The sequence below is a fragment of the Nycticebus coucang genome, chromosome 2, assembly GCF_027406575.1.
Source record: "Nycticebus coucang isolate mNycCou1 chromosome 2, mNycCou1.pri, whole genome shotgun sequence".
Lineage (NCBI taxonomy): Eukaryota > Metazoa > Chordata > Mammalia > Primates > Lorisidae > Nycticebus > Nycticebus coucang.
The window spans coordinates 28,993,761-29,020,601 of record NC_069781.1 but is presented as its reverse complement, the minus strand read 5'-3'; the positions used below and the strand labels follow the sequence as shown (position 1 = coordinate 29,020,601).

General features: G+C 38.7%; 1 protein-coding gene and 1 non-coding gene across 3 annotated transcripts in view; both read right to left on the bottom strand.

The window, feature by feature from the left end:
* Positions 1-3,907: 3,907 nt before the first annotated feature.
* The window catches only part of ELP1 (elongator acetyltransferase complex subunit 1), a 75,350-nt gene continuing 52,416 nt past the window's right edge, over positions 3,908-26,841 (bottom strand). For both annotated transcript variants that reach the window (XM_053566348.1, XM_053566337.1), the window contains 8 exons: positions 17,373-17,435; positions 16,950-17,010; positions 15,063-15,176; positions 14,443-14,554; positions 12,054-12,181; positions 11,204-11,358; positions 8,737-8,812; positions 3,908-4,549 (listed from right to left, as the gene is read on the bottom strand). In XM_053566348.1, coding sequence (XP_053422323.1) covers positions 4,482-4,549; positions 8,737-8,812; positions 11,204-11,358; positions 12,054-12,181; positions 14,443-14,554; positions 15,063-15,176; positions 16,950-17,010; positions 17,373-17,435 — 777 coding nt within the window. In that variant the 3' untranslated portion in view covers positions 3,908-4,481. The remainder of the gene's footprint in view (positions 4,550-8,736; positions 8,813-11,203; positions 11,359-12,053; positions 12,182-14,442; positions 14,555-15,062; positions 15,177-16,949; positions 17,011-17,372; positions 17,436-26,841) is intronic.
* LOC128579965 (U6 spliceosomal RNA) lies at positions 12,861-12,967 on the bottom strand. Its single transcript, XR_008378332.1, has one exon. It is a non-coding gene; the product is annotated as a U6 spliceosomal RNA (small nuclear RNA).

The window sequence follows — 26,841 nt, the reverse complement described above, 5'->3', positions numbered from 1 at the left end:
AGTACTTTAAAGTTGTACCATATGCCTTAAAATAAACATTTGCCAAAACAAAGGCAAGTGGGGGGAGGAGGAACAAAAAAAGACACAAGTTATATGTTGATTGCTTACACACTTTTCCTGAGAGAAGCTAGCTTTAAAAAAATTGTTCTGTCCCTTATTTTGTGAATGCCCCACTTTAGGGTTAAAATCTGCTTGGAAGGGGTAATGTGATGAAGATAGATTACAGGGTAAGTGCTGTTGGGGCATTCAAGAAGCTCCCTTTCCACAAACACCAATAGAACATAGGCTGTGATGGTTCTATCTCCATAAAGCAGCTGGGGTACATTCATACTTCACCAGCAACACTGAAGGCCTGGAAAGAACTGGTGAAGAAGCCTGACCCCTGCTTTACCTGTACTTTCTTTTAGTTCTAAATAGTCACTAATATCTCAATACCAGTTCTTAATAAGCTATCATAGTTAATTGTAGCTGGAGCCTAGCATATTATGACCAAGATAAGTGGCAACTAGTCAGAGAATGAATGCTATATAGATGTCCCCTTTTTAAAAACTGGGGTGAGGTTTATCTTGCTTTATCAGCACTGAGGTCAAGGATGGAAGTCACAGACATTCTCCAGACACTTCAAGTAGCAGCCCATCTTCTACGAGAATGGATTCTTCATCAACTTATAGAGCATACAGCTGGAGTTTGGGGTAGGCTCAGGATACAGGCTGCTGGTTCAGGTTTGTGGGAGGCTGACCTGTGCCAATCATTTTAACCCAACTAAGGAGCCCGAAAGAAAATACGGATTCTTAGTAACCATGGAAGCCCTTCCAGAGCCCAGCAGGTTCTATGATATTTCTACAGAGTCTGTTTATAATTAAAACACTCTAAATTGGGGATTTCTTTAGAACAGCCCCTAAAATATTCTTTGCCCTGACTTTAAAGCTCAGAAATCTGAACACTACCAACAGGCAGCATAAAATAGTGGGAAAAAACATGGGCTACCAGCTCTATGGTTTGAAACCCTATTTTGCTATCAACTAGCTATGTGACCTGAGTCTTTGCTTACCTATAAAACTGAACATAAATATCTACCTACTCACACAGCAGATATAAAAACCAGAAACCAACTCCTAAATACCAGTATCTTGCCTGAGTAGTGTTCACAGTTAAGTACCTAGTTAGCATCCTGTAGACTACTACCCTTCTATACAGAAAGACAAAGTTCTCTTACTGCGGTCCTTAGCCATGTACGCACTCAGAGGCACACGTTCAGTGGAGAGCTGGCATTTCTCTCATCTCCAAGGATAAATCCTCCAGAGCCATCCTCACAGCCTACAGATTTGCCTCAATAGCCTTGAAAAGCCTCACATGCCTGACTCTGGATCCAGGGTTGGTGAGTAAGCATATCTGGCTGTCACCAGCAAACAGAGAGCCACAGAAGGGCACGTGAGCTTCCTATGGGTCAGCAAGGATGAATAAGCCTTACCCTTCAGTGTCTAGCAATCATCCAGGAGATGGGTATACTGACTTGAGCAAGTTAGATATCCTACAATACACAGGACAGCTCCCTTTGCCTCACACCCCAAAACACAAATTTAGGACCCAAAATGTCAATAGCACAACTTAAAACCTCTACTTAGCCTGATGGGCATACAAGGCTGGAAGAAAGTAAAGTCAGATTAAGTGAACTTGTCCAAGCACACTAAGACGAGTGGACACATGACCCAAAACTTTGTTCTTTCCTTTATACGAGGAAGACATCTGTTCTTAAAGTTCCTGGGACGTTAGAGCCAATAAGGGTGATAGTGGAGCAGCCTACTGTAGACACAGGACAGAGGCAAGGGCTTAGCAGAACCGAGAACATCAGAACCCAAGATCAAAAGCAGGCCTTCAGCACTGCCTAATGTCCCCACATTAGCCTTCGCTTGTCTGCAGCCTATTGAATATTTATAGTTATCTAGCTCCTGAGACTTCATCCTTACTCGCTTATCCATAAATATGACAAAATAGGATAAGCAAGACTTCCAAGAACTTGTCCAAGTGGTGCGTCTACAGAGGCACCGATGGCAAGTACTATGGGAAGAAAATACCTAACTTTGCTTCTGAAACTCACGGTCACCTTAAATTCCTCAGAATCTTCAGCTTTATCTTTTAAAACACCCTTTTCATTTACAGCTGTGACAAATCAAGTGTGTATGTGTGGCTGTTTGTACATATATGCGAGTATATAGACAGAAATTTATTTTAAAACATGTAGTAGTGCTAAATCATACCAAGCTATGTTCATAAAATTAATAAAAACATTCGCTCTTGCTCAGTATTATTAAAAGTGTAAAGTTAACATCATTTTGATCAAAGAAGATAGTCTTCTGCAAGTTCCCTCTGGATGTCCAGAGCCATCTGAGCAAAGCTATTTGACTCAATAGAATTAAGAAAACAATTGAAGATTCTAGCTTATTGAAGCATAAACTTGCTTTGAGATATGATCTAAATTTGGGGTAGAGTATCTACGCTTCTCTAGAATATAACAGAATCTTTCTCCAAAATTGAGCATTTATCACTCACAAGAGTTTCTCCTTTGTGCAAGAGGGACTTTACCTAACAATTGCAATCAGTGTAACTGGCTTATTGTACCCTCAATGAATCCCCAACAATAAAAAAAAAAAAAAAAAGAAAAAAAAAAAGTTTCTCCTTTGCTCATACGCTTCATTTTCCCCATGAATTCTTCCTTGGCTTTGCCCTCAATTTGGAAGTAACTGATAGTAATTTGCATCCACACAAATTCTTTCTTGCTGCTTCAATACGTTCTATTAAGGAAAGTGAGAATCCATGAAAATTCAGAATATTATCAACAGATACATTTACTTCTATAGCTAATCTATCAGCATGGGTCCCTTTACTATTATCCAAAGCAAGGGCACTATAATATATTAAAATACATAAGTTACCATACCCATTTACCCATGCCAAAGAGTAGTCACAAAGCACTTTCAGCCTTTTAACGTTGGGCACTTAATTATAGCAAATCCATTATGGGCATGAATCAAAAAGTAGATTTCTGGGGGGCCTGAAGCCGTGGTACTGGCGCTGGCGGTGGCAGCTGAGGCCTTGGCTGAAGCCGGGCGAACCTTAGGACAAGATGCTTGGAACCCGCCGCCACGGCCGCCGCCGCAGCTGCCACCACCACCACTACCATAAAAAGAAAAAGTAGATTTCCCCAGGGCAGAATATATCTTCTTCCATTTTGGTTTTTTTCTCATTATTTTGTGAAGATTTTCAAATATACAGAAAGGTTTAATTATACAGTGAACAACCCTAGATTCTATAGTTAACATCTTGCTATACTATGAGGAAAAAAATCTTCTTATAACACTATTTTAGGTGTATCTACGATGATTAAAAACATCATTACATGTTATATATAGTAACAAATGTCTTGTCTGACAGAAAAAATGGAAGAGATTTTCAACCTTACCCAAGGCCTAGCCATAAAATTCTTACCGGAATGAATTGGGCTTTTTCTGGATTCACTAAAAAGAAAAATCATTCTCATTGCTTCCAAAGAAAAAAACTGAAAGTTCTTTTCAGTTTTGAAACAGAAGTCAGTTAAACACCATACAGAAAAAGAAATGGCCCAGACACTGACAAAAACATTTCAGTTAAAGAACAGTATTTGGAGAAGAGATAATTTATAACTACGCATGCTATACAAAGTACAGGGCTCACCTATACTGAATGGGCATGATACTACTTAGAAATTCTTCAGTGTTCCAGCTCTAACTTCTAGTAGAAAATACACAGGCAGTAAAACAGTTCCTACAGACAGTGTAGGAGTTTCTCCCCAGGCATAACTGAAAGCACATGACCTGGTAAAATGTCACTAGGTAATAGCTATTAGCACAGAAACACTTAGAATTTTGTAGGAGACTTTTTACTCTGCTTTAGTTTGAAAAGAAGCAAATAGTGATTATATCTGACCAAATGTTGGTAGCACTAACAGTCGTTGTTTATATATAATACTTTTCCTTCCCAATTGTAATTGCAGTACAATTTAAAGATATTATTTTACTTGTCTTCACACTTTTGAGGGAGAAACCACAAAACATTTTTCCCAATTAACAGATGAAGAACTGAAACACAAATCAATTACAGGACTTGTCCAGGGTCTCCATATGAATCAGACTAGTAGCTGGAAGAAAACCCTATCTCATAATTAGCATAAATATGCTCTCAAACAGCACAAGTAAAAAAGGGTAATTCTCACAAAATGATTCTATATTAAAGTTTAATATTTTGCTAGCGATTAAGACATATACACAAAAGAAAAATAGAAATGCTTGGTATTCACTGAAGTCCAGGGCACACAGCAGCTCTCAGCAATGCGAAGGTAAATCATCACCTTATTCTGTCCTGCTCCTGATAGGCGGGCCTCAAAGAGCAAAAAGTGAGAGGACAACTAGGACTGAGTGGAAAATGGTTGTCTCAGCTGCAGTCAGTCACTCTAGTAGGCTCAGTTTCCACTGGGTTCTTGTGTTGATTTTTGGTGGTATAAAAAGCTCAGAATCTGAAAGAAAGGAAAACTGAGACACACACTCTTGTTGGTGGGACCTGAGGCAGTAACTCTTAAGCTAAACAAACTATGCCATTGGGTTTTGCAGCTACAAGATAACCATCAGAGCCAGAGTCAACCTGTCTACAACCCTTAGAAACTCTAGGTCAGAGCAGACTGGAGGCCTTGCCCTGAGAGCAGGGACTGTGTTTCAACCTCAAGCATGAGTGCCAAGTGATTCAAAGTGTAAGAAGGTTCTTTATTTCCATTAGGAAGGAGGGTGGTAGTGGTAGTAGCTACTGGCTATAAACATTTTTAAAAACTCTTCAAATTACATACCTAAGATCTGTGCATTTCACTGTGTATCAAATTTACATCAATTTTTAAAGAGTAAAAAAAAGTGGCAGCATGTATCATAAATTACTTTATGATAAAAAAATACTACAAATATGTTGATCAATAAAGATGCCCCTCCTATAATAAAAAAAAAGTAACGGAGGAGGAGGTTAGTGGAAAATTTTGTCACTGTATCCCAAAACTTCTAGGCATTCTTTCAGTTAGATTTGTGAAATCTCTCATCTAACTAGGAATCATATACAAGAAGCAGAGAAATGAGGAAATATGAATACATAAGGATGTTCTTTCTTGGCATTTTTATAATAATTAAGCTTTCTATAGCACATCTGCACACTGGGGTCATATAGACACACGAGTTATAGTTGACCACTGAACAACTGGGGGTTAGGGGTTCTAATCCCCACATAGTTACAAAAACACACATAACTTTTTTTTTTAGGATATAAAGTCTTACTCAATTGCCCTGGAGTTGAGTGCCATGGTGTCAGAGCTCACAGTAACCTCAAATTCTTGGGCTCAAGTGATTCTCTTGTCTCAGCCTCCCAAGTTGCTAGGTCTACAGGCGTCTGCCACATAACTTTAAAGAAACACATCATATTTTTTTTTTTTAAATATGGGGTCTCATTCTTCCTCAGTCTGGTTTCAAACTCCTGAACTCAAAGGCAATCCACCTGCCACATATAACTTTTTTGTTTTTTAATTGAGATAGAGTCTTACTTTGTCACCCTCAGTATAGTGCCGTGGTGTCATAGCTCACAGGAACCTCAAACTCTTGGGCTCAAGTGATTCTCTTGCCTCAACCTTCCTAGTAACTGGGACTACAGGCACCTGCCACAACACCCGGCTATTTTTTTGTTTCTTTAGCAGGCCCAGGACAGGATCAAACCCACCAGCCCTGGAGCATGTGGCTGGCACTCTAACCACTGAGCAACCGGTGCCCAGCCCACATATAATTTTTGACTCCGCCCAAACCCTAACTATGTATACCCTACCACTGATCAGAAGCCTTACCAATAATACAGTTGATTAATACATGTTATATGTATCAATACTGTATTCTTACAAAACGGCAAGGTAAAGAAAATTAAGACAATCTTAAGGAAAATATTAATATATTTACTATTCATTAAATGGAAGTGGACTGCCATAAAGACTTTCATCCTCATTGCCATCATGTTCAGTAGGCTGAGCAGGAGCAGGAAGAGGGAAGATTGGTCCTATTATCTTGGGGTGGCAGAGAAAGAAGAGGTAGAGGAGAAGAAGGGAAGGCAGGACAGGCAGGCACTCTGTGTAACTTTAAAGAAACACATCATAGGCCGGACACAGTGGCTCATACCTGTAATCCCAGCACTATGGGAGGCCAAGGGGGACGGACTGCCTGAGCTTAGGAGTTCAAGACCAGCCTAAGCCAGAGCACGACCCTACCGCTAAAAATAGCTAGGCATCATGGCGGGCACCTGTAGTACCAGCTACTCAGGAGACTGAGGCAAGAGAATCACTTGAACCCAAGAGTTGGAGGTTGCTGTGAGTTAAGACGCCAAAGCACTCTACCAAGGGTGACAAGTAGTAAAAAAAAAATAAAACAAAACATGATTTTTATATTACACATAATACATGCATACATATATACACACGAACATCATGACTAGAAATTATGACTTTAATTTCCTTTGACATACTTTACAATTCGGATTTTCTCTGCTAAATATATCAATTTTATAATTAAATATACACTTACTATTCTCCATCCCTCCAAAATGAAAACCAATATAGACAAAAGGCAACAGGAGGTTTGGGTTATCTAAGAATATCTATACTAGGAAAAGGCTACTTAAATAAATTCATGGTCAACAATGCCCATTGTTAATTTCGTAAATAGTAATTAAAGTTTGAATAAGACTTTATCTTTAAAAGAAAAAAAAAATAATGAAAATAATGTGTATTCTATCAATTTTTTCCCTTTTTTTTCCCCAGGGTGTCAAACTCCTCGGCTCCTAGTGATCCTCTCACCTCAGCCTGCTGAGCAGCTGGGACTACAGTCATGAACCACCATGCCTAGCAAGCTCTATTTTATTTTGAAAAATCAGGCAGAAATACAACTATATTTGATTCTAGACTTCACTTGGAGTAAATACCAAGTATTGACTTTTTGGCAAGCAAGTGATTATACTGACAAATTGTGGTGGTAGGATGGACATCTTTCATATTCCCACTTTTGAATTTCACAGCACAAAAAGACAGTCACTTTTATAAAAGTAACTTGGGGGCTTTTCACTTTTTCCTAGGACTTCCCTTAATCTTTTGATAGTAAAATCATTTGAAGTACTTACTTTGTTATCATAACAAGTCCAAATTGGCTGTGATTCAAGCACTTTCCCAATATCACTTTAATCCATTTTATGAAATACTACATTTTTGCAAAACTTGCAAATGATCTGCACAATATTGCAATGCATCAAAGCATGAAATAATCAGACAAAATGCCCCATCAAGTTACTGATCCTACTTGTGGGCATGTGTGAATATACTACTGACTGGGGTTGACATGTGAGGAATATTTGAGAGGGAATAATTTTGTAATTAGTTCATCAATGCCAATTTTTGAACAAAGAGAACTTCCCTTTTCATAATCACGTAATTTTAGGAGAATAATAATAAACAGTTGGGTAACGAGGAGCTCTCAATTAAACAGAATGGCTTTGTGGCTCAGCTGGGAAATGAAAGTGTTCTTTGAAGTGGGAAAGCCATCTGGAATACCCCAGGGAATGGTGGGACTGGACCTGACCTGAAGATCAACACAAGGTCAGGAATACAGGAAGCAGAAATCATAATTTGGACAATAGTTAAAAATAAATAAACAAACTTTCTCAGGTCTAAGGTAAATTTTTAGCAACTCAGAAATAAGTGTATGTGTTAGAACTGATACCAAATGCAGCTTGCTAGACTTCAGAAAGAAGGGGAGCTGGGATAGTTTGTATGTATGTATGCGTTTAGCTGGCATGGAAGGTAGTAGTTCATTCCTGGTAGCAACAGAAGCTGCTGAAGTTAAAATAATTTGAATCCTCACAAGCTGCTTCAAATTCCGCCCAAACTCTATTGTAGCGAAGCAATGAAATAAAAAAAATTCAGAACATTGCTTGTCATGTGAAAATGGCAGTAAAAGTGTCAATTTTAGAAAATATCACTAACTTTTCAAAGCTAAGAGAAGTGGTACACTTGAATGATAAATCTGAAGGGCAAATACTCAAGGTGCCAAGTTGATCTAACTAATGTTTCTATCAAACTTTCAAAAGATAGCCTTTAGGACTTTCAACTTTTAGGGATATATATAATCTAATTGAGAACCACCTCCCAACAAGCAAATAAGACATTTTATATATAACTAAAGAAATACATATAAAATGCTAATATTCTTGTGATTTGCCTTCAAATTATATTGTCAATTCTAAACATGATAAAAAGATCCTAGTCATAAGTATTATGAAACATCCCCAAGATGCAATGCATAACTGTCAAGAGCCAAAAAATGATGCTTCAGAAGAATCTTTCAATGTATATTTTAATTAAACTGTTTAGACTAAAACAGTAAATGTGGTATTCCTGTGTAAGTGTTTGCCATTGTCAGCAAGATTTTTTAAAAAATTAGACAAGTAATAGTCATGTTGGATTTCATCCACCAAGTCTGCACCACCAGAAGCATTAAATATTCCTTGAGGAAAAATTGTTGTCAATTGTCAAAAAATTGTCAACCCAATCTCTCCTTACACTGCTGATGTTTTCAATACTTACGGAAAGATATTCTTCCTGCTTATTACTATAATAATTTATAGGGAAAAAATACTAACCAAGAACAGGAACCGAAGTCTTCTGTTGTTGGTAAGAGGCCGTGATACTATGTGCAGTAGAATTGGGACCTAGAACCTAAGTAGAAAGTACACTGCATTAGCAAAGATCATCTCATACATCTGATGACTGCAAACACCAAAGGCCAAGTTTCTACTAGCAGTAAATAGCCTGTCATTTTTACTGGTATAGTATCAAACATAGTAATTCTCTTTCCCTATGTGATTTTAATTTGTCAGTTTTTCCAGATTCAACTCAGATCCCTAATTCTCTTTTCTCCCAGAAAAACAAGGTAATGATGGGGTGGGGGTGAGTAGAAAGAAAGAAAAGAAAAATTACAACAATGATATATGCCTGGCCTTTTCCAAATGAGCAAGCCATTCCCTTAGGGAAAGGAAAAACAGTACAAAAGGCTACAGAATACACAGAGTATCAAATATACTATAAGAGTTGTGGGGAACATTTTCATATTAACACAAATACAAATATGTGCATATTATGAAAGAGAATGCAAACTCTGCACATGTGCTCAAGGTAAAACACAAGATTTCATGGGAATTTCAAGCCTGCAGCAAGAGGCCAGGCCTTGGTAGTACATTCTCAGAAACAATGCCATGTGCTTAAAGCATTTCCAAGTGATTCACAGTATCCTGCACCTACTATTACCATGCTTTACCAGTCAAAACGAAGCACAATTTTCCTGGCCTTTTCCCCTAAAAGACTCATAAAGTTAATGTCTTAAAAGTTAACATGACTGGAATAGAAGAGGGGAGGGAAGAAGCTGAGGGAGCAGCATTATAAATTATCAGCTCCAAAACCACTACACTTTTGGAGATGATCACATTTCTTCTAGAAAATACACATACCTATTTAATTTCAAGAATCTGTTGGGTCCTGATTCTTAGTTGCTTCTATTTATGCTTTGTAAAGTCTATCCTCTTATTCGTATATAAATAACATTCCAGTAAAGCATATAGGGGACATACCCTCCCCTTTCTAACTGAGGAAAGCATCAGAAGCAAGCATTTGTGTCTAACCAGTGAGCTGTTTAATAACCTCTCAGCTTTAAGCCCACCTTTCTACACACTACTTGTGATGCTGGGGCTGAAAGCCTGAAGAAGCGTTACTCTATTACTCTATGTTGCTGGTTCCCTGTTTTGCTCTGCCAACAGACAGTGTCACAGGGAGAGTGCAGGCTGGAGGAAGAAGAAAGCATTTGCTTGCTATTACCCAAGCAATAGCTACTCCTCCTTAGTTTCTGCTTACTCTTGTACACTTAGAACCAGCTTCATCGCGCCCCCTCAGAAATATTAGGACCAGCTGGTTGGTATTTACTTCTCAGAGGTTCAAGAACCAGCTCTGCAGGGCCCTACCTCCAGCTTCTAAATTCCAACAATTCCGAACTTTTTCTTCTGTTCCCTCAGCCTTAGGGATAGAAGCTACTTTCTATAATTACTATCCAATGTCCTTCCATTTTGCCTTTTTCAGTCTTCTAACACTTATTTAACAAATCCATATATTAAATTCTCTGACAAAATAATACTTTTCTTTGTTTTCCTTATTGGACCCTGACTGCTATAGTAGCCTTTCCAAATCAAAATCAGAATCCATTAACAATAGATTAATAACATTAATCTATTGGGGGGAGGTGGTAAGAGAGTGGGCATAAGTGTAAACAATAAACAAAGTGACAATACATAACTTTTTTTTTTTGAGACAGAGTCTCATTGTGTCACCCTTGGTATAGTGCTGTGGTGTCATAGCTCACAGCAACCTCAAACTCTTGGGCTTAAGCGATATCCTCTCTTGCCTTAGCCTCCCAAGCAGCTGGGACTACAGGTGCCTGTCACAACACCCAGCTAATTTTTTTGTTTTTTAGAGATGGGGTCTCACTCGCACTCAGGCTGGTCTCAAACTCATGAGCTGAAGCAATCCACCTGCCTCAGCCTCTTAGAGTGCTACATTAGAATTCTGGATAGGACACAAAACTGATTCAGTCTTAAGCATAAATACCAAAGCTCATCATAACAACATGTAAGTGACAAATCAAATTTCCCATCAAACAAAAGAAAAAGCAATTGTCGAGGGTCCCTTTAAAGACGTTGATCACAATCACAAATTCTTAGCTGGGAAGTGAGAGGCCATCTCTGATCCTATCTTCTCCCTCCGCCCATCCCAATCCCAGTGAAGGTTGGGGCAACCACCTAACTCGCTCTTCTTCCCCATGACAGTTGCTTCACCCAGAAAGGAGAAGTAACAGTCCACTTAGCCTGCACCAAGAAGTACTAATCACTGTGTAGGCAAATATATAATCTTCATGCTAACACAAATCTAAGATAACTATGGCATATTATATATCTGTATTAAGAACAGGAAAGTTTCTGCTTTGACTTTTAAGAGGGATTATGTGAATCCAATAGCCTGTGAAAATGATGGGAAAAAATGCACAATGTCTTTGAGAAAACTTACAGGTGGGACTGAATTCTGCTGGTAGGTGAGAGTCCAAATTTCTGGAAGTGACTTTTCCATTAACTGCAGAGCATCTTCTAAGGCCTTCTGTAATTCCCTTCCTTGCTCATCAAACTCAAAGAGAAAAAGTACCTTTAAGGTATGGTACACTTCATCTAAAGACAAGAAATTTGAGAGAGTGGTAAGTTGTGAACCGTCCCACAGTTTATTTCCCAAGCAAAAATTTCTACTATCACACTACAGTTGCATTCTTTCACATTTTCTTACTTCCCCAATGCTGGAGTAATTCAACAAATCAACTACAAAAAGAAAAACAAACATGCTGGGGCCCAGGCAGGAAGCAGTGTCCCACAATTCTTTATCCTGGCTCAAGTGCCAGGACAGAATTGTCACAGGTCAGTTTGGTGGATGCCAAACAAAGTCTTCTCAGCTACCAGCTGCAGACAACTTTTAGGAATGTACATGGAAATGACTATATATGGAAATGACTCTTCCTGCTAAAAGTTTTCATCTTCTGTCCAATTAGGAAATTTGTATCTTAATTATTATCTGCTGAATTCTGCCTGTTTAGTGTTTTTTGTAGTCAAACATCATCACTACAAGTCTGAGCAAGAGTGAGACCCTGTCTCTACAAAAAATAGAAAAATTAGCCAAGGTGTGGTGGTGCATGCTTATAATCCCAGCTACTTGGGAGGCTGAGGCAGGAGGACTGTTTGAGCCCGGGGGGTATGATGTTGCTGTGAGCTATGAAGACACCACTGCACTCTGGCCTAGGCAAAGAGTGAGACCCTATCAGAAAAGAAAAGAGAAAAGAAAAGAATCACCAACATCTCCAGTACTGAGAATGTACCTTTCAGGTTTTCAGTGTTCTGCACCACTTCATTCAGTGCCTCCAAAAGGGCTAGATCCTCTAGTGGACTCCCTTCTTTGAGGCTGTGCTTCTTCCGCTCCGCTTTGCGACGATTCTTAGACGATCTCCTATTAGACATTGGAGAGATGTTTGAAAGGGGGCTTTTCCTATGCTGAACATACTAAAATGAACACACTTGCTGGCCACCAACTTTCTGCAAAGACAGAGAGTCTACAGATGGTATTTATATTTTGAGGGGGAATGATGAGGTATTAAACCAATACAGAAAAGAAAATTTGAGGTAGAGGGTGAGTCTTATTGGCAGGAAATAATAAGGAAAATCCTAAAGAGTGATATTTTTGCCTTAAAATTCTGATCAAAATACAGAGTAAGATGGTAGGTAATGCAGTATTCCCCATTATCTGCAGTTTCACTTTCCCAGGTTTTTATCACTCCAAGTCTTTCATGGAAAAAATCAGATGGAAAATTCCAGAAATAAACAACTCGTAAGTATTAAATTGTGCACCATTATGAGTAACATGATGAAATCTCAGGCCATTCTGCTGGAACACAAATCCTCCCTTTGCACAGCTGATCAATGCTATCTACACTAGCCATCCATTAGTCAGGTCATCAGACTGACAGTTGTGGTATGACATTGCACTGTGTCCAAGGAATTCTTACTTTACTTCACTGGCCGCAAAATACAAAAGTAGCAAGGATGGCATATTGTTCTACCTATTGTATTTTTTTTTTTTTTTTAGATGTTTGAAACTTTTTATTTATATTTTGGTCTTACAAATGATGAAAAATATGGAACGCTTCACGAATTTGCGTGTCATCCTTGCGCAGGGGCCATGCTAATCTTCTCTGTATCATTCCAATTTTAGTGTATGTGCTGCTGAAGCAAGCACTACCTGTTTATAGTTGCCGTTAATCTCATTGTGCTTAATTTATAAATTAAACCTTATTGTAGGTGTGCAGTACAGGAAAACATTACATATTTAGGGTTTGGTGCTGAGGTTGCAGAAATTCACTGGGAGTCTTGGAGCATATTCCTCTCATGGATAAGGGGCAAATACAGTATGGTGGAACAATGAATAAAAAAACAACCAATTTCAATTTTATAATTAAAAAACAAAAATCTCAGCTAGGCACCTATAGCTCAGCGGCTAGGGTGCCAGCCACATACACGGGAGCTGGAGGGTTCAAATCCAGCTGGGCTTGCCAAACAACAATGACAACTACAACCAAAAAAATAGCCGGGCATTATGGCGGGCACCTATAGTCCCAGCTACTTGGGAGTCTGAGACAAAAGAATCTCTTAAGCCCAAGAATTGGAGGTTGCTGTGAATTATGATGCTATAGCACTCTACTGAGGGAGGCACAGTGAGACTCTCTCAAAAAAAAAAAAAAAATCGAAAAGCAACAAAATAAAATTTAAATAAGGAGATAGGACATACCAGATTGGAATCTGATTATACTAAAATACGTACAAATCCCATTCTTTCCTACCCAAAGGTCTTAAATCATGACACTTCTTTTGTCTGAAACTTTCTATTTCCATCTTTTCTTTTTCGTGAGATGAGGTCTCACTGTATTACCCTGATTGAAGCATAATAGCTACTCATAGGTGTGATCACAGTACACTACAGCCTCAAAACTCCCAGGCTCAAGTGATCCTCCTGCCTCAGCCTCCCAAGTAGCTGAAACTATCGGTATGAACCATCATACTCAGCTTCTCCCCAACTCTTAAAAATCCAGTTCTAATTGACTTTCTTGAAGTTTCTGATCAACTCACACAACTTCACAGATCTCCATTCTGAATTCCTAAAGCACAATTCAGTTTAAATATCTATAATCTTATATTGTTTTGTATCTCCCAACCAAGACTATAAGCTCTTATAACTCATATCTTCTTGTAAGTTTCTGGTAACGTCCACTGCATCCAGTATGTGGATAAATAACTATACTGAGTAAAAGTGTGGTGACTTACTTTATGTGTATGATCTCTTCCAATCCTGATTTTGAATTGAAGCAGTTGAAATACGTTTTTCTTTATAACCTTTTCATTTTTCAGTACCTGCACATTATGGTCATTAACATTTATTCAGCAAGTAAAATCAGCTATTAAGTAAACTGAATGCCCAGTGCAAGTGCCTCATGCGCAACAGGCAAACGCAAAGGCCATGAAGCCACAGAAGAAAACATTTCAACTCTGAGCCTCACTTATCGGATATAATGGGAAAGCACCTGTACAACTTCCACACAGCGTTGGGAACTATTCTCCCCTTTCCTGTTGTACTGTTCAGTGGAAAACCAAGCTATTTGCTTCTACTTCTCCATATGCCTAGAGCATGATTCATCTTTTGAATAACCCAATACATACGCTGATATCCTGGAGTTACTTTGGGAGTATTTGCCGCTCATCTCACTGCCACTCACGATGCTGCTAGTTTCAGAGAAGAGGTCTGACTCTTGACCACGGAGCATCTCGTCATCTAGAAGAGAAGAACCGAATGCAGATGAAACACTGCCTGCTGATGTGGGTTTGCCTTCAGGGAGATGAATGGACTAGAGTCAACTGGGCACAACAAAGAATGGATGAAAATGAATGACTAATATTAAATACAGTTATTATTACAATAAATTAGTAGTTTGCCAAACTTTCTTCTTTCTTTTTTTGAAAGAAGGAGGGAACTCATTTTTTAAAACACAGAAGTTGTTCTGTGGTTTGGACGCAGATGAGTAGGACTGTCTGACAGAGCTATTCCGGTTTATGGCTGGTCTTGTCCCCAGGCCCTTCCACAACACACACAGACATACGTGGCCCCTGAAGGGTTTCACAAAGGCCTCAGACTTCCCTATAGCACAGTAATCACATCACAGAAGGAACATTAACCAGCTCAGACAGTGTGCGGTGTGGCACTCGCCCCCCAGTGCCGCACAAGTCTCAAAGTCTTCATGCAGACACTAAGTCTCAAGGTGTTTGTGCAGACAGATACTTACCCAGATTCACCTGCTGTGCTTGCTCCTTGAGCTCTCGGACCACCAGTAAACGTTTCTTGTGGCGACTGAATGTGGTTGTCTGAGAATCCAGAAACGCCACATAATTTTTCTGGGCTAGAGATGGAGAATGGAAAATAATTTGTGTATGATGTTTAGGCAAAGACAAAAATTAAGATGGAGGGAAGTAAAGGAAGATTAGAATTCAACAAAAATAAAGAGTTAACTAGGTCTTCCAAGCAAGCTTTTTGCTTAATGAGCACTAGTGAAGTGGAGATTGAGATCCAGATAATAGGGCTCCTCAATATCATCCCAGAATATTCTCTACCACTACATTTGTAAAATCACCTAAACAAAGACTTGGTCTAACCCAAGAGAGGACTGGCAAATAAAAGGAGTACACAAGAAGCTGCTACCAAACTTAAGAGGAAAAGCACTCTATTGTTTCTGCCTACACATTACCAAAATACCAATGGGTGTGGAATAAATGTATCTAATGATTTCTGAAAATTTTTGCCCAATGGAAAAATTAACAGAAAAATGACACTAATAAAACATGGAAAAAAGCAAAATGCTACTATCTAAGAACATATTTTATTAGTAGGCATAAGGTTTATACAGATGAATTATCAGCAATTTTTGAGGTTCTCATTAGTGGTGAAAATCCAAGTAACCGTTGGCTGGCTGGATTCCTAGAGAACAGGAATGACACCTTCAGGGTCCAGTCAGGGGGACCTAAAGTGAATGACATGAAAAGCAGGATGGAGGATGGAGGAGCTGGTAGGGTAAAGATGTGAATACACACAAATGTCAGAAAGACCAGACGTTACTTAACAGGATAGACTCGCTTTAAAAGGCAGAGCTTAAAGTCAGCCCTCACTCCTAAGATTTATATAAATCAAACTGAGGTCCTCCTCCTTCTCCATCTTGCTTTTAAGGGAAAACAGTGACCATGTGAGTATTCTACAACTGGTAATATTCATATGTATTCTAGGAACTGTGCACTTCATCTGCAGAACACTTTTTTAAACTTTTTAATATTTTGAAAAATTTCAAACATATAAAAAAGTTGTAATTCAATGAACACACACACACATATATATATACCCTTCACCTAGATGTACCAATTGTTAAGATTTTACCCTATTTTTTTGTTTTCTGTTTCTTTGCACATATGCAAACACATTATTACTTTTGTGGAACCTTTTGAGAGTAAGTTGCAGATATGATCCTTCACTACTATATACTTCAGCATTCATCTTTTAAGAATAATAGAATATACAGGTGGTGCCTGTACATACACCTAGGGTGTTGGGTTCCAACCCAGCCCAGGTCTGCTAAGCAACAATGACAACTGCAACCAAAAAATAGTCAGGCATTGTGGCGGATGCCTGTAGTCCCAGCTACTTGGGAGGCTGAGGCAAGAGAATCACTTTAAGCCCAAGAGTTGGAGGTTGCCATGAGCTGTGACGCCATGACACTCTACCCAGGGTGACAGCTTGAGACTCTGTCTCAAAAAAATAAAAAAAGAATAGAATATGGTCTTACATAACCACATACAATTATTAAATGCAGGAAACTTACCATTAATATTATACTATTATCTAATATAGTTCATATTCAAGTTTACCAACTATTCCCAAATACAAAGATTCTTAACTGTATTTTATCACAGGTTTCTAACATTCAAATCTTTTATGTGTACCATTTGCTAGTTTAGCACATTTAAAATTTTTGGTCAGAATTAAATACAATACACAGTGGAAAATTTAGATTGAGCCTATACAACATATTATCTAAAAATGCAGTAACAGAGGGACGCTCTCTTTCTCTCTCCTTCCCTTCTCTAGGCTTCCATGCAAAGATTTCTATCAAAACTGTGATCCTCACCTTCTAAAATGGAAGGCTTTACGTTGGTTTCTATAATGTCCAGTCTGTTATATTTGTATACCTAGAAGGAAAAACATAATCATTTTAGGCAGGAAAACTTCTAGCCATTGGAAAGACATGAATTGCATTCAGAGATGACCAGGATATTTTCGTGAAAAGCAGGCTTCCTCCAAGGCAGCCAAGAAAACTCAACTCATTTGAGAAAAAAAACAGTAATGTTTGACATTTAGAGAACTAATTCCAAACATTATCAAGGACAAATGTTAAAAACAGTTTTAAAAAGACTGCTAACCCTTAGGTTAGGAACTTGACCTACTTCTACTCATAACCTCAGAAGACAAGAAATTCCAGTTGACCTGGACTCCCCTGCTCTCTCTCCCTGCTTAGCAGGCAACATATGGAGGATTTAAAAATGTTTCTTACCAGCCTCAAAGCTTCTTCCCAGGCAGCTCCTTCTAACAGCAAGAGTACAGCTTCTTCATAATCCTGGTAACAGAACAGCAAGGAAGATAACAGGTGAATGAAGCAAGCATGCCAGATGCCATCCTAACTACCTGTGAAACTGCCCAGAGGTCTGCCTCCATGTCCCTTTCCCTTACACTCCCAGTCCTCAGTATCCCTGGCCAGCCTTAGCCCTTACACTCTCAGTCCTCAGCATCATGCCTGCTTAGAGTCCATGTTCCATAAATACTGATGCAATAGACAAAGGAGGGGCGTGTATTGCAAGTAATGACAAAATACAGGTAAGCATCACATCTCCATGTTTCAGGATATCAAAACCACCAGACAGATCTGTTAAAAATGACCATAGTCCTAGCTTTACTACCAAGTTAGATTTAGCAAATTTAAATGGGCTCTAAAATTGTTAATAAGGCACTTTGAAAAAGTGGTAGACTAAAATAGTAATCTTCCAACATTTTATTTTATCCTTTTAAAATGCTTATTTTTGGCCAGGTGCAGGGGCTCACGTCTGTAGTCCTAGCACTCTGGGAAAATGAAATGGGAGGATCCCTTGAGCTCAGGAGTTAGAGACCAGCCTGAACAAGAGTGAGAACCCATCTCTACTAAAACAACAGAAGACTAGCCAGGCATTGTGATGGGCACCTGTTATCTCAGCTACTCAGATGGTTGAGGCAAGAGAGTCACTCGAGCCCAAGAAATTGAGGTTGCTATGAGATCTGAAGATGGTACTCTATACGGGGCACAGAGTGAGACTCTGTCTTAAAAAATAAAAATAAAAAACTATCTGGTGTCCTGGCAGGTGCCTGTTGTCCCAGCTACTCAGGAAGCTGAAGCAAGAAGACTGCTTGAGCCTAAGAGTTTGAGGTTGTTGTGAGCTATGATACCACCGACTTTACCCAGGGTGATAGAGTGAGACTCTGTCTCAAAAAAAAGCTCATTTTTTTCTTTTTCTTTTGAAAAACTTTAAACTTAAGAAAACAATGAGTAAAATAAACATCTTAATCCTATAGCCTTCAGAAAGTTTTGATGCTGTATCCTTATCAGTAAAAAGATTTTGATTATGTGCCTCGATCTATTATTTAATGTACTTAAAAATCATATACGCTTTAGCATATTTTTAAAAGATGAAATGAATAAAAAAAATCAGCTAGATTACCTCAAACAGTCACTCTCACAAGAAGGGGGGAAAGGGTATATATTAGATTAAAAGATATCCAAAGGACATAAGATACAAAACAGGTGGTGCTCATAGCTTAGTTGGCAAGGGCGCTGGCCACATACACCTAGGGTGGCAGGTTCGAACCCGGCCTGGGTCTGCTAAGCAACAATGACAACTGCAACTAAAAAAAAAAAAAATAGCTGGGCGTTGTGGCAGGCGCCTGTAGTCCCAGCTACTTGGGAGGCTAAGGCAAGAGAATCACTTAAGCCTAAGAGTTGGAGGTTGCCGTGAGCTGTGATGCCACAGCACTCTACCCAAGGCAACAGCTTGAGACCCTGTCTCCAAAAAACCCACCAATATGCAGTCCTATATTTTAAGAATCACTGGAGAAGGCCAGGTGCAGTGGCTCATGCCTGTAAGCCCAGAGCTCTGGGAGGCCGAGGCCAGTGGATGGATTGCTCAAACCCAGGAGTCCGAGACCAGACTGAACAAGAATGAGACTGGAATGAGCGGGAGTGAGACCTCATCTCTAAAAACAGTCGGGTGTTGTGGCAGGTACTTGGGAGGCTGAGGCAAGAGAATAGCTTGAGCCCAAGAGTTTAAGGTTGCTGTGAGCTATGACACCACAGCACTCTACCAAGGGTGACAAAGTGAGACTCTGTCTCAGAAAAAAAGAAAAAAGAATCATTAGAGAAATCTGAGTACTATTAGATGAGATTAAAATGTGTCCACATGATAAGATGGAGATCATAACACAAACGAATCAAGTTTAAAAACAGCACAGAGAATAATTTTATTTTGGTAAAAATACATATATGCATGCATAGAAAACACTATGGAAAGAAATATGAGGGGCTCAAAATGTCAATCTTGGAGTGTTAGAAATAAGCTATTTTTCTTATATTTGCTTTCAGCATTATAAACAATCTATAATATGTATATACTACTTAAAAAAGTTATTTTTAATTAAAAAGATTAAATATTTTCTTCCTAAACTGCAATCCATAAAGGTGCCTAATAGGATGTGTTGTTAGACCTGCTCCTTGTGTTTTGTGGAGGTGGAATTCACATAACACAATCACTGAAAAATTGGTGGTATTTAGTGTATTTCCAATGCTCTGTCCCCTCTACTTTGAAAAGTTTCTTGATAGAGGGAATGGTTGAGGAAAGAGGATAGAGGGGTAGGGACAGGTGGAGATCAAAAGAAAAAAAAGGTTTTTCACGACTCCATGAAAACACCTCATACCCATTAAGTAACTATTCCCCATTTCCTACTCCCTCCATCGCCTGGCAACCTCCAACCTGCTTTTTGTGTCTATGGACTTGGCTCTTCTGGATATATCACATAAAACAAATCATGTATGAGGTAACCTTCTATGTTTGGCTTCTTTCACCTAATAAAATGTTTTGGAGGTTCACCCAAGTTGTAGCATACTATCAGTTCTTTGTTCCATTTTGTGGATGAATAATAAATATTCCACTGGATGTATATATCACCATTTATTCATCCCTCCACCGAGAGACATTTCTTTTGGCTACTATGTATAATGCTGCCATAAATATGCACATACAAGTTTGTGGCTATGTTTTCATTTCTCTTGAGTATATATCTACAAGTAAACTGCTGGGTCACATTGCAATTAATTCAATGTTTAACTTTTTGAGGGACCGCCAAATGGTTTTCCACAGTAACTGCACAATTTTACGACCCCATCGACAATATTTGAAAGGTTCCTATTTCTCCACATCCTTGCCCACATTTTTGTTTACCTTTTAATTTGGGAGAAACACACATAAAACCTACCATCTTAATCACTTTTAAGATAAGCTCAGTAATGTTAAGCACATTCCCTTGACTGTGCAACCAATCTCTAAAACTCTTTCCCTCTTGCAAAACTAAAATTCCATACCCATTAAACCGTAATACCCATTCTCCCTACCCTCAAGCCCATGGCTACCACCATTATACTTTCTGTCACTAAGAATCTGAGTAATCTAGATACCACAAACAAGTGGAATCATACAGTATTTATCTTTTTGTGATTGCCCTATTTCTATTTTTTTTACTAAAGCTATTCTAGTGGACATTATGTGAAAATCCATTGTGGTTTTGATTTGCACTTCCTTAATGACTAATGATGTTGAACATCTGAACATCTTATCACATACTTGTTAGCTGTTCATGTATCTTTGCTGAAGAAATATCTATTCAATTCTTCTGCCTATTTTTACACTGGCTTATTTGGTTTTTTATTCCTGAGTTATAGGAGCTCTTTATATATTCTGGATATTAAACTCTTATCAGATATGTGATTTATAAATATTTACTTCCATTCTATAAATTGTCTTTTCACATTCTTGACAATGTCCTTGATGTCGAAAGTTTTTAATTTTTATGAACTGTAATTTATCAATGTTTTTTAACTCATTGTTTGTGTTTTGGTATTAATTCTACAAATCCATTGTCAAATCAAGTCATGAAGATTTACCCCTATGTTTTCCTCTAGGAGTTTTATTTATAGTTTCAGCTCTTAAATTTAGGTTGTTAGTCCATTTTGAGTGCCCTGCAGATTTTTTTTTTCATTTCAGGTTAATGTAAAGGTACAAACAACCAGGGCACAATATTTGATGGCTTGCAGTTTTTTTAAACTCAAGAAATATCAAATAAAAATCCTTATTTCTACCTTCTCTTGGAAAAAAAGAGAAAAAAATATGAAAGAAAATTTTAGGTCATTTTAAAATTCCCTTTAACAATAATTGATCACTTAAAGCAAAAGCAATTAACACATTACAGAGTTTATAATCTATGTAGAATTAAAATGTTGGGAAGAACAGCACAAAGAAACAGTGGGCAGAAAGGAAGTATACCCTTTTAAGGTTCTTACTTTATATATGAAGTGGCATACTATTACTTGAAGGTGGACAATGATCAATTAATAATATTTATTGTAAATCCCACAACAACCACTAAAATACCGAAACAAAGAATATAGCTAATAGGCCAACAGTAAGATAAAACAGAATTATGAAAAATACTAAATCTGGCTCGATGCCTTGTAGGCTCAGTGGCTAGGGTGCCAGCCACATATACCGGAGCTGGCAGGTTCGAATCCAGCCCAGGCCCGCCAAACAACAATGATGACTACAACCAAAAAATAGCTGGTGTTGTGGCGGGTGCCTGTAGTCCCAGCTCCTTGGGAGGCTGAGGCAAGAGAATCGCTTAAGCCCAAGAGTTTGAGGTTGCTGTGAGCTGTGACACCATGGCACTCTACCAAGGCCGACATAGTGAGACTCTGTCTCAAAAAGAAAAGAAAAAAAAAAAATTTGTGGAATATAGCTAAAATAGTGCTTGAGAGAAACTGCAGCATTATATGCTTAAACTAGAAAGTCTCAAATTTTTTAAACCTTAAGAAACTAAAAAATAAAGAGCAAATTTAACCTAAAGCAAGCAATGCATAGGAAATAATGAGAAATTAATGAAATGGAATACAGAAAATTAACAGAGGCCGAGGGAGAGGACTGCTTGAGCTCAGAAGTTTGAGACCAGCCTAAGCAAAAGAGAGACCCCCATCTCTTCTAAAATTAGAAAAATTAGGCATTATGGCTGGTGCCTATAGTTCTAGCTACTCAGGAAGCTGAGACAAGATCACTTGAGTTCAGGAGTTTGAGGTTGCAATGAGCTACGATGACACCACTACACTCTATCTAGGGCAGGGGTCCTCAAACTGCGGCCCGCGGGCCACATGAGGCAGTGTGATTGTATTTGTTGACGTTTTGTTTTTTTACTTCAAAATAAGTTATGTGCAGTGTGCATAGGAATTTGTTCACAGTTTTTTTTTTTTAAACTATAGTCCAGCCCTTCAACGGTCAGAGGGACAGTGAATTGGCCCCCTGTTTAAAAAGTTTGAGGACGCCTGATCTAGGGCAACAGAGCTTTGTCTCAAAAAACTCCCCCAAACAATGCAAAGACAAAATCAAAACATAGGTCAAGGACCAGTTTCAAGGAAAGGACGTAGAAGACTCTATACCCTAACTACAGCTACAATAGAGTCTTGAAGTGACCTAGAACAGCCTTAAGACTAATTATCTTGTTGTCCACAGCACTCCCCCGCCCCGGCACCATGGGTTTTCAGAGAGGTTCACGAAAGGTCCACATGCCCAGTTAAGCCTCTGGTTCCAAAGCAACCTCTGAACCATGAGGTAGGTCTGACCCAGGCAGTACAAAAGAGAACTGCAGGCTAATAACTTTTGCCTCTTTGCCCTGGCAAGCGAGGTGCATGTGCTGTCTATGGAGAACATTAACTTGCTCTGTAAGCGTCTATCTTGCTCTTAACTCTGTAAACCTAGTTTTCCCTACCTCAATAAACTTTGTTTCATGCTTGCCTTACTTTGCAGTATCTGGTCATTTTTATACCAAGAGCATTCCAAAAACCGAGGACCTAGGCAGCTGGACATTTGAGGAGACAGGCAGCTGCCTTGAAACCCAATGATCAGAAAAAAGGAAGATACAAATAAATAACCAATACATAAGATGAAGGAGAGGATATCAGTACAGACCCTATGGACAATAAAAGGGCAAGAGAATACTATAAACAAATGTATACCAATAAATCTGACCATATAGATGAAATGAACAAATTCTTTGAAAACCACAAACTCATTCCAGGAATACCAAATGCTCACTCCAGAAGAAACAGGTAACTTGAACTGGTTTATATCTACTAAAGAACTGAAGTTCATTGTGAAAAATTTTCAACAAAGAAAAAGCCAGGTCCAGTTGGCTTTACTGGTAAATTTTACTAAACAATTAAGAAAAAGAATCATGTCAGGAACTCAGCTGATCCGGAAGAGAGAACAGGTGTGCTGTCAGTGTCAGAGTAGCTGATCAAAGCAGTAAGCCCAAAATGAAGTGTTAAGCCTTTAGTCTTTTCACTGGTATAAAAAAGAGGGTAAAACCAGAGAAAGTGCCAACTCTCTCTCTCTGTTCCATTCTTCCCTGAGAAACAATACACTGCTTAAGGGTCAGATGGATCAGCAGACATGAGGGCTGTCTCAAAGTGGGGGCAGCCTAGAACAAAAGGCTTAAGTAGTTTTACTGACCTGGGGTGGGGGATGCGGAGCGGCACAGAAAGGGAGGGCTAGGAATGGAAAAATACTGGTAGTGAATCACAATGGGAAAAATGTCTTCCAGGTTTCCCACTCCTCCCTGCATAAGGAGGCCTTGGCAGAGGTGCCAAAAGACAACCTTGTCCCTAGGCCTCAGATAAAAAGACCTAGGCATGAAGGTGCCAAGTCTTGGAATGCAAATACTGTGCAAAGAGCAAGAGCAGCAGGGGAGCCTGAGTCCTAGACCGCACCTCCCTTTAGACACTCTAATACGCTGGCAGTACACCACCTGTGGCGCAGGAAGAGTAGCTGCTCCCCACACGGACAGGTCTGAAAAATCACACATAGATTTTTAACCAGGAGCCAGACTCCTCACATCAATTCCACATGAACTCTTCCAGAAAACAGAAAAGGAACACTTCCTCTCATTTTATGACAGCAGCATTATCCTGATACCAAAACCCGACCAAAGCAACCTATAAAGCAATATTGCTCATAAACACATACCCAGAAATTCCCAAAAAAATTTTAGCAAGGACACATTTATAACTGACTTTATTCACATAAAAACAAACTATGTAATCAAAACATATGTACCCCCATAACAACCTGCAATTTAAAAAAAAATTAAAGCAAATCTAATTCACCAATATAAAAAAATAACAATAGATAGTGACCAAGTTGGGTTTGATGCAAGGTTGGGTTAATAATCAAAATTCAATCGATGTAATTTACCATACTACTGGCCTAAAAACAAATAAAAAAATCATAGCTGAAACATTTGACAAAATTCAACACCCGTTCACGACAAAAAATACTCAGAATCAGAACAGAAGGCAATTTCCTTAAACTAAGTGGGCAGAAATTGGCAAACTTTTTTCTGTAAAAGGCTAGAGAGTAAATATTTTAGGCTTTGTAGACCAAATTATCTCTGTCACACTCTTAACTCTGTTGGTATAGTATAAAAGCAGCCACAGACAACAGGTAAACAAATAAGCACAGCTATGTTCCAAAACTACAGTGGCCATGCTTGACCTGCTGCGGGCTGTAGTTTGCCAACACCTACAAATTAGTGCATTTAAAAAAGCAAACATACTTAATAGTAAAAGATGAATGCATTTTTCCTCCAATATTGGGGGAAAGGCAGGATGTCCACTTCTATTCAACACTGTACAGCAAGTCCTAGCAAATGTAGTAAGGATGGAAAAAATATATAAAGAAATACAAAGTGTAAGGAAGATATAAAACTATCTTTACTCACAGAAGCCATGTTCATGAATGTAAAAAGTCCTAGAGAATATACACAAAAGCTTTTAGAACTATAATAATAAATGAATAAATGAGTTGAACAAGATTGCAAAATATAAGGTCAATATGCCCCCCTCCCCAAAGTCAGCTATATACTAGTAGCCAAATATTGGAAAGTGACATTAAAAAAAAAAAAAAAAAGCAAACAAAAAACTTCAACTACTTAAGCCAAGAGATGACTCCAACCTAGCCAACAACTTAAACCGCAGCCTTGTGAAAGAGATTAAGCCACAGGACCCTAGCAAAGCTCCTGCCCAGATTCTTGACCCACAGAAAAAGTGAGGTAGTAGTTGTTTATTGTATGAAGCTATTAAGTTTTTTCTTGTATTTATTTATTTATTTTTATAGTTTGGGATTCTTTGAGGGTACAAAGAATCAGGGTGCAGTAATTGCATTTATTAGATAAAGTCTTTGTGTTGAAGCTATAAAGTTTTGAGGTGCATTGTTACATAGCCACAAAGTATGCCTGGTGTCATGGTAATACACCTAGGTGAACACAGGAGCAACAGAGGTACTCTCACCTCACTGGTGGGAACACAGAATGCAGCCCCCGCAGAGAAGTTCTACAGCTACTCATAAAGTTACATATCCACTCACCGTGGGAATTTCTACTCCTGTGCCCAAAGACCTGTACTAGAATGTTCAAAGCTGCTGTATTCATATTAACTTCCCACCAAAAATGACCTAAATGTACATCAACTGATGAACGGATCCACAAATTTCTGACACATCCATATAATGCAATACCCTTCAGCAATATAAAGGACTACAATATGGATAAACCTCAAACGTGAGTAAAAGAAGCAAGACAAAAAAATGCATACCATATGATCCTATTCATGTAAAATTCTAAATAAAGCAAAACTTTAGTGACATGTCAGTGGTTGCCATGCCAGGAATGGAGGTAAAAGAGTATCTACAAAAAAGGAATTAGAGACTGGGAGGGGGGGCTCATGCCTATAATCCCAGCCCTCTGGGAGGCCAACGCAGGCAGACTGCTAGAGCTCACAAGTTTGAGACCAGCTTGAGCAAGAGCAAGACCTGTCTCTTTTAAAAACAAGAACACTTAGCTGGGTGTCTTGGCCAGTGCCTATAATCCTAGCTACTCAGGAGGCTGAGGCAAAAGGATTTCTTGAGCCCAAGAGTTTGAGGTTGCTGTGAGTTATGATGTCACGGAACTCCTCTACAAAGGGTGACAGACTGAGACTCTGTACCCCCCACAAAAAAAACAAATAAAAATGGAATTAAGAGAATTTTGAGGGTATTAGTACTATGTTTTTATATCATGAGTGTGGTGGTGGTTACATGACAATAAACATTAATGATTCTTTATTTTAAATTGGTGTGTTTATTTTATTATATGTAAATTATGCCACAGTTGTATAATTTTATTATGTATACATTATATAAATAATTCTATAAATTAATGTTCATTCACAATGAATAAGAAGGCATCTTATTCACTTAATTAACCTTCTTAGGTGGCATCTTTCCACCCCAAGCTCTAGCTTCTTAGGCATAGTTTTTGTCATAGAGTCTTAAGCGGTCGCCCTGGGTAGAGTGCCCTGGCATCACAGCTCAGAGCAACCTCAAACTCTTAGGCTCAAGCGATTCTCTTGCTTCAGCCTCCCAAATAGCTGAGACTACAGGTGCCCACTACACGCCCAGCTATTTTTTTGTTGCAGTTGTCACTGTTGTTTTAACAGGCCCCAGGCTGATTTCAAATCTGCCAGCCTCTATGTGGCTGGCGCCCTACTCACTGAGCTATGGGCACCACCCTCTCTTAGGCATATTTTATTCACTGATGTTTTCAACTCACACACCCAACATACTCTTTCTCCAGGATCTAATAATATA